The 8,918-nt window shown below is 50.2% G+C and overlaps 1 protein-coding gene across 2 annotated transcripts in view; it reads left to right on the top strand.

The window, feature by feature from the left end:
- The first annotated feature begins 445 nt into the window (after positions 1-445).
- lsm11 (LSM11, U7 small nuclear RNA associated) overlaps positions 446-8,918 on the top strand; it is a 55,902-nt gene continuing 47,429 nt past the window's right edge. The window contains exon 1 of one of the 2 annotated variants that reach the window (XM_068043204.1): positions 446-1,239. In XM_068043204.1, the coding sequence (XP_067899305.1) occupies positions 609-1,239 (631 nt within the window). In that variant the 5' untranslated portion in view covers positions 446-608. The remainder of the gene's footprint in view (positions 1,240-8,918) is intronic. The other variant, XM_068043205.1, reaches the window with a different exon arrangement.

Genomic DNA, 8,918 nt, shown 5'->3' with positions numbered 1-8,918 from the left:
TTTGTATATATATATCATGTGGCTTTGCATTTATTTTAAGTAGCACTGTGTTTCTTTTAATTGGAACAGTATTGTCAATCTATACATATCGGCAAAGCCAGCTATCACTATTGTAAACAAAGTGATGGAGGACCTTCCTGTGTGCATTTAGGCTGCTGCAGAAGAGTGACTCTGCTTCAAAAGAACTCAAGTGATTGTGAAGCGCATGGTGTTGTCTTGAATAAAAAAAAACGTGTTAATGTAAATACAAGATGTAAGCAAGGAATCGGCTTTGGCTCAGTTGGTATACTGCTGGCTTTGCATCAGAATGTCGTGGATTCAAGCCCCCCTCCAGGCAAGAAATCTGGGCTGAGAGTTCAGAATACTATTGAGGGAGTGCCGCACTGTTGGAGCCGCAGCCCACCAGAACAGACGCTAAGCCGCGGCGCCTTCATAGCCCTATGTGAAGAGGTCACCAAGATTTATTCCTCAACAACATCGTTGTAACAGATGATCTGATCATGATCATTTAGTTTGTGGGTTCATGCTGTGTGCAATTTGACTGCTACGTTTCTTTCCAACAGTGACCACACTGCAAGGAAGTACTTTGATTGTAACAAAAACAAGAAATGCTGGAATCACTCAGCAGGTCTGGCAGCATCTGTGGAAAGAGAAGCAGAGTTAACGTTTCGGGTCAGTGTTCCTTCTTCGGCTTTGATTGTAAGGCGCTTTCGGACGCTCTCAGTTTGCTAAAGGCACTGTTTAAAACTACAGGTTATTTCAAAGATGTGGAGTATCCCACAGTGCCCAGCGCGCAAGGTTCCAAGATGGCGGGTGGTGAAAGTCCGCTATCCCGGCAGTGGGAGAGCGGGAGCTACTCCGACATGGCGGAGGCTGGGCGGCGGCAGCAGGAGGAGGAGGAGAGCGGGCTGCTGGATGTTAGCTCGCCGCGTTTTGACCCGTACCTGGCGTTGTATAGCCGCTGCCAGCCGCCTCTGCCTTTCCCCAACGTGCGCACTTTTAACAACATAGCAGAGTACCAGTCCTTCCTACAGCGCGGATTTCGGGAGAGGCCCACCCGAACCACCGCCACCCCGGGCCGCCAGAAATCCCGCGGCCGCCGCGGTGCACGGCCTCCCCCGGACCCTGACAGAATCGAGCGCCTCAAGAAGCTGATGGTGGCCGAGCCGAGCAGCGAGGAGAGGCCGCGGCCCCGCAGGAGGGAGCGGGCCCCGAAAAATGTGCTGACCAGGATGGCCCGTGAGTAGCTGGGGGGAGAGAGGAAAAGAGCAGATATATAGGCAAATCTCAGAGAGGTATAAAAATAATAGGGTAATAATAGTAGGGGATTTCAACTTCCCCAATATTAACTGGGATAGTCTTAGGGCAAAAGGCTTAAAAGGGGCAGAATTCTTAAAATGCATACAGGAGAGCTTTTTGAGCAGTATGTAGAAAGTCCTACACGAGAAGGGGAGATACTGGACTTAATCCAAGGGAATGAAGCCGGTCAAGTGGTAGAAGTGTCAGTGGGGAGCATTTTGGAGATAGTGACCATAACTCTTCAGATTTACGGAAATTATGGAAAAGGGCAAAGATGGACTGGAAATAAAAGTACTGAATTGGGGGAAGGCCGATTTCAATGTGGATTGGGAATGGTTACTTGTCGGAAAGTCTACATCAGAGCAGTGGGAGTCATTAAAAAATGAAATAGTGAGAGTTCAGGGCCAACATGTTTCGGTAAAGGTGAAGGGTAGGACCAACAAGTCCAGGAAACCCTGGATGTCAAGGGATATAGAGGATTGGATAAGGAAAAAAAAGGAGGTTTACGGTAGATTCAGTGCGCTGAAAACAGCGGAGGCTCTAGAGGAGTATAGAAAGTGTAGGGGGTACTTAAAAAAAAGTAATTAGAGCAAAGAGGGGGCATGAGAAAACGCTGGCGGGCAAGATAAAGGAAAATCCCAAGGCGTTTTATAAGTATATTAAGGGCGGTGCAGTGGTTAGCACCACAGCCTCACAGCTCCAGGGACCCGGGGTCGATTCTGGGTACTGCCTGTGCGGAGTTTGCAAGTTCTCCCTGTGTCTGCGTAGGTTTCCTCCGGGTGCTCCGGTTTCCTCCCACATGCCAAAGACTTGCAGGTTGATAGGTTAATTGGCCATTATAAATTGCCCCTAGTATAGGTAGGTGGTAGGGAAATATATAGGGACAGGTGGGGATGTGATAGGAATATGGGATTAGTGTAGGATTAGTATAAATGGGTGGTTGATGGTCGGCACAGACTCGGTGGGCCGAAGGGCCTGTTTCAGTGCTGTATCTCTAAACTAAACTAAACAAAACATAACCAGAGAAAGAGTAAGGGCCCATTAGGGAACAAAGTGGCAATCCGTGTGTGGAGCCGGAGGACGTAGGTGAGGCTTTAAATGATTACTTTTCATTTGTATTCACTATGGAGAAGGACGATGTAGGTGTAGAGATCAGGGAGGGGAATTGTGATATACTTGAACAAATTAGCATTGAAAGGGTGGAGGTATTAGCAGTTTTAGCAGGCGTAAAAGTGGATAAATCCCCAGGCCCATATGAGATGTATCCCAGGCTATTATGTGAGACAAGGAAGGAGATTGCAGAGGTCCACACAAATGTATAAATCCTCTCTGGTCACAGGAGAAGTGCCAGAGGATTGGAGGACAGCAAATGTGGTACCATTATTCAAGAAGGGTACCAGGGATAAAACAGGTAATTACAGGCCAGTGAATCTGCTGATGAAGGACTGCTGATGAAGACCCTGCCAGTTGTGGCCAAGCTTGGAAGGCCACTTGGTTGTGTTCGGGGAGCCCGTCCACGGCGACGATCAGGAGGAAGAGCGGCCACATGGTTCCGGCAGCGGCTCCCACTCACTTGACGACTCGTCAATCAATTTCAATTATATTGGACATTTAAGAACGAGTAACGCTGTGGACTCTATATTGCACTGTAGAGAATATTAACTGTTCTGCCTGCATCACTCGTTATTTAAAAGCATGGGCGGCTGGAGAGGGGAATAGAAGCTGCTGAATATAGCATTTCTACGACGAGCACCATTGTAAAAGGGACAATGGTGGGAGCTGATGCAATGTTTTATTACCTGCACCTCCTCTTTCCCGCCCCCCCCCCAACCCCCGCTCCCAGCTCACCCCCCTCGCACCCCCTTCCCCCTACCCCCCTCGCACCCCCTTCCCAGCTCCCCCCTTGCACCATCTTTCCCCCGCACCCCCTTCCCCTGCACCCCTCTCCCCTACCCCCTGCAGCCCCCCTCCCAGCTCCCCCCGCACCCCGTTCCCTCCACCCCTTCCCACCGCACTCCTCCTCCTCGCACCCCCCGTACCCCCTTCCCCCCCCCCCCCCCCACCTTCCCTCCACCTCCTCCCACCGGCATCCACCTACCCCTGTGTAGGGGCCCCATCAACCCCACTGCCTTGTGGGCGTCTCGGGAGAGACCAAGGCTAAGGGAGTCAACGCGAACAGAAAATCCGGAGCGGAACCCCGAAGGCGGTCATGTGTCACCTTTGGCATGTTTCCGGCAGTTCCTGCAGTCACACTGGTGCCAAACGTCGTGCTCTGCACTCCTTTGGACCCCACCAGGAAGGCCAAGAGGGGGGTTTTGACGCTTGGGCAACTCACAACCTCCATACATCCGCCCAGGCATGCGCCATGAAGAGGTCACTCCATAGTCGCCTCACAGCGACCAAATCAACACGGAAGGCAGCAGTTACGGGTTATAAGTCCGGCTTAATTGGCGTAGAGATTGGGGGCCACGTGTTGCCTTTGTCGGTGGGAGAGGTCATCGCATCTCACTTTTAGTTTTATGTTTTAGAGATACAGCACTGAAACAGGCCCTTCGGCCCACCGAGACTGTGCCGACCATCAACCACCCATTTATACTAATCCTACACTAATCCCATATTCCGACCACATCCCCACCTGTCCCTATATTTCCCTACCTACCTATACTAGGGGCAATTTATAATGACCAATTTACCTACCAACCTGCAAGTCTTTTGGTTTGTGGGAGGAAACCGGAGCACCCAGAGAAAACCCACGCAGACACAGGGAGAACTTGCAAACTCCACACAGGCAGTACCCAGAATTGAACCCGGGTCGCTGGAGATGTGAGGCTGCGGTGCTAACCACTGCGCCGCTGTGCCGCCACTGGACAGCAACCATCCGCCTCAAACCGGGCAGCCCCCGGTCAGTAAGGTTCTGTCCCGCCACAGTCCACCTGCTTCAATGGGTGCTTGGAGCTCAGGGTCATTGCCCCACAAGTGGACTGTAACACCGCACCAAACAGCACGACCAGAAAAGGAAAGAAGGTACCAACGCTTCTTTTTGCAAGCTGGAACGTCAGAACCATGTGTCCTGGTCTGTCGGAAGACTTTACACAAATCAACGATTCTCGGAAGACCGCCATCATCAACAATGAGCTCAGTAAACTCAATGTGGACATTGCGGCACTTCAGGAGACACGCCTCCCTGCAAGCGGATCTCTAAGAGAGCAAGACTACACCTTCTTCTGGCAGGGTAGGGATCCTGAACAACCAAGACAGCACGGAGTGGGCTTCATCAGAGACTCTGCTCAGCATGATAGAGCGACCCTCAAATGGCTCGGAACGCATACTGTCCATCCGACTGTTCACCGCCTCTGGTCTAGTACACCTACTCAGCATCTATGCTTCAACATTCTGCTCCCCACCTGAAGCTAAAGACCAGTTCTATGAGGAATTCCATAATATCATTAGTAGCATCCCCAACACCGAACACCTATTCCTGATGGGGGACTTTAATGCCAGGGTTGGGGCCGACTATGACTCATGGCCCCCCTGCCTTGGGCGCTATGGCATTGGAAGGATGAATGAGAATGGACAGAGACTGCTGGAGTTGTGTACCAATCATAACCTCTGCATCACCAACTCATTCTTTCACACTAAACCCTGTCACCAGGTTTCTTGGAGACACCCAAGATCACGTCGTTGGCACCAGCTGGACCTCATCGTCACAAGGCGAGCCTCTTTAAACAATGTTCAAATCACACGCAGCTTCCACAGTGCGGACTGCGACACCGACCACTCCCTGGTGTGCAGCAAGGTTAGCCTCAAACCAAAGAAGCTGCATCACTCCAAACAGAAGGGCCGCCCGCGCATCAACACCAGCAGAATTTCTTATCCACAGCTGTCACGCAAGTTTCTAAATTCACTTGAAAAAGCCCTCCAAAACACTCCCACAGGGGATGCAGAGACCAAGTGGGCCCACATTAGAGACGCCATCTATGACTCAGCAATGACCACCTATGGAAATTGTGTGAAGCGGAATGCAGACTGGTTTCAATCTCTCATTGAAGAGCTGGAACCTGTCATAGCCGCTAAGCGCATTGCACTGCTGAACTACAAGAAAGCCCCCAGCGAGTTAACATCCGTAGCACTTAAAGCAGCCAAAAGCGCTGCACAAAGAACAGCCAGGCACTGCGCAAATTACTACTGGCAACACCTATGTAGTCATATTCAGCTGGCCTCTGACACAGGGAATATCAGAGGGATGTATGATGGCATTAAGAGAGCTTTTGGGCCAACCGTCAAGAAGTTTGCCCCCCTCAAATCTAAATCAGGGGACACAATCACTGACCAACGCAAGCAAATGGACCGCTGGGTGGAGCACTACCTAGAACTGTACTCCAGGGAAAATGTTGTCATTGAGACTGCCCTCAATGCAACCCTGTCTCTGCCAGTCATGGATGAGCTGGACGTACAGCCAACAAAATTGGAACTCAGTGATGCCATTGATTCTCTAGCCAGCGGAAAAGGCCCTGAGAAGGACGGCATTACCCCTGAAATTATCAAGCGTGCCAAGCCTGCTATACTTTCAGCTCTACACAAACTGCTTTGCCTATGCTGGGATGAGGGAGCAGTACCACAGGACATGTGCGATGCCAATATCATTACCCTCTATAAGAACAAGGGTGACCGCGGTGACTGCAACAACTACCGTGGAATCTCCCTGCTCAGCATAGTGGGGAAAGTCTTCGCTCATGTCGCTTTAAACAGGCTCCAGAAGCTGGCTGAGCATGTCTATCCTGAGGCACAGTGTGGCTTTCGAGCAGAGAGATCCACCATTGACATGCTGTTCTCCCTTCGCCAGCTACAGGAGAAATGCCGTGAACAACAGATGCCCCTCTATGTTGCTTTCATTAATCTCACCAAGGTTTTTGACCTCATCAGCAGAAGCGGTCTCTTCAGACTACTTGAAAAGATTGGATGCCCACCAAAGCTACGAAGTATCATCACCTCATTCCATGACAATATGAAAGGCACAATTCAGCATAGCGGCGCCTCATCAGACCCCTTTCCAATCCTGAGCGGCGTGAAACAGGGCTGTGTTCTTGCACCTACACTGTTTGGGATCTTCTTCTCCTTGCTGCTCTCACATGCGTTCAAGTCCTCAGATGAAGGAATTTTCCTCCACACAAGATCAGGTGGCAGGTTGTTCAACCTTGCCCGTCTAAACGCGAAGACCAAAGTACGGAAAGTCCTCATCAGGGAACTCCTCTTTGCTGACGATGATGCTTTAACATCTCACTGAAGAGTGTCTGCAGAGATTCATCGACAGGTTTGCGGCTGCCTGCAATGAATTTGGCCTAACCCTCAGCCTCAAGAAAACGAACATCATGGGACAGGACGTCAGAAATGCCCCATCTAACAATATCGGCGACCACACTCTCGAAGTGGTTCAAGAGTTTACCTACCTAGGCTCAACTGTCACCAGTAACCTGTCTCTCGATGCAGAATTAAACAAGCGCATGGGAAAGGCTTCCTCTGCTGTGTCCAGACTGGCCAAGAGAGTGTGGGAAAATGGCACACTGACACAAAACACAAAAGTCCAAGTGTATCAAGCCTGTGTCCTCAGTACCTTGCTATACGGCAGTGAGGGCCTGGACAACGTACGTCAGCTAAGAGCGACGTCTCAATTCATTCCATCTTCGCTGCCTCCGGAGAATCCTTGGCATCAGGTGGCAGGACCGAACTACCAACACAGAAGTCCTCGAGGCGGCCAACATCCCCAGCATATACACCCTACTAAGCCAGCGGCGCCTGAGATGGCTTGGCCATGTGAGCCGCATGGAAGATGGCAGGATCCCCAAGGACACATTGTACTGCGACCTCGTCACTGGTACCAGACCCACCAGCCGTCCATGGCTCCGCTTTAAAGACGTCTGCAAACGCGACATGAAGTCCTGTGACATTGATCACAAGTCGTGGGAGTCAGTTGCCAGCGATCGCCAGAGCTGGCGGGCAACCATAAAGGCGGGGCTAAAGCGTGGCGACTCGAAGAGACTTAGCAGTTGGCAGGAACAAAGACAGAAGCGCAAGGGGAGAGCCAACTGTGTAACAGCCCCGACAACCAATTTTATCTGCAGCACCTGTGGAAGAGTCTGCCACTCTAGAATTGGCCTTTATAGCCACTCCAGGCGCTGCTGCTCAAACCACTGACCACCTCCAGGCGCTTACCCATTGTCTCTCGTGACAAGGAGGCCAAAGAATAAGAACAGGCCAGTGCATCTAACAGCAATGGTAGGGAAACTATTGGAAAAAATTCTGAGGGACAGGATTAATCTCCACTTGGAGAGGCAGGGATTAATCAGGGATAGTCAGCATGGCTTTGTCAGGGGGAGATGGTGTCTAACGAACTTTATTGAATTTTTCGAGGAGGAGACTAGATGTATAGATGACGGTAAAGCAGTTGATGTAGTCTACATGGACTTCAGTAAGGCTTTTGATAAGGTCCCGCTTGGGAGATCAGTTAAGAAGGTAAAATCCCATGGGATCCAGGGCAATTTGGCAAATTGGATCCAAAATTGGTTTAGTGGCAGGAGACAGAGGGTGATGGTCGAGGGTTGTTTTTGCGATTGGAAACCTGTGACCAGTGGTGTACCGCAGTGATCGGTGCTGGGACCCTTGCTGTTTGTAGTGTACATTAATGATTTAGACATGAATATAGGAGTAAGTTGGCAGAAGACACAAAATTGGTGGTGTTGTAAATAGTGAGGAGAAAAGCCTTAGATTACAGGATGATCTGGATGGGCAGAGCAGTGGCAATGGAATTTAATCCTGAGAAGTGTGAGGCTGATGCATTTGAGAGGATTAACAAGGCAAGAGAATATACAATGGATGGTAAGACCCTAGGAAGTACAGAGGGACCTTGTTGTGCTTGTCATTAGATCACTGAAGGCAGGAGCACAGGTAGATAAGGTGGTTAAGAAGGCATATGTGATACTTAGCCTTTATTAGCCGAGGCATAGAATATAAGAGCGGGGAGGTTATGATGGAGCTGTATAAAATGCTAGTATAGGCCACATTGGAGTGCTGTGTACAGTTCAGGTTGCCACACTATAGGAAGGATGTGATTGCTCTGGAGAGGGTACAGAGGAGATTCACCAGGATGTTGCTTGGGCTGGAGCATTTCAGCTATGGAGAGACTGGATAGGCTAAGGTTGCTTTCCTCAGAGCAGAGAAAGCTGAGGGAGACCTCATTGAGGTATACAGAATTCGGAGGGGAAGAGATAGGGTAGATAGGAAGAAACTTTTCCCCTTAGGGAGGTGTCAATATAACCAGGGGGCATAGATTAAAGGTAAGGGGCAGGAGGTTTCGAGGGGATTGCAGAAAAAAAAAATTCTCCCAGAGGGTGATTGGAATATGGAACACAGTGCCTGAAGGGGTGGTAGAGGCAGGAACCCTCACAACATTTAAGAAGTATTTAGATGAGCACTTGAAACGCCATACAGGGCTATGGGCCGTGCTGAAAAATGGGATTAGAATAGAAAGGCGCTTGATGGCCGGCACGGATACGATGGGCCGAAGATCCTGTTTCCTTGCTGTATAACTCTATGACTCTATGAGGACTAGAGAGAGAGAGAGA

This window comes from Heterodontus francisci, chromosome 12, assembly GCF_036365525.1.
Source record: "Heterodontus francisci isolate sHetFra1 chromosome 12, sHetFra1.hap1, whole genome shotgun sequence".
Lineage (NCBI taxonomy): Eukaryota > Metazoa > Chordata > Chondrichthyes > Heterodontiformes > Heterodontidae > Heterodontus > Heterodontus francisci.
Note: the sequence above shows the minus strand (reverse complement) of the source record. Positions and strands in the feature narration are given on the sequence as shown.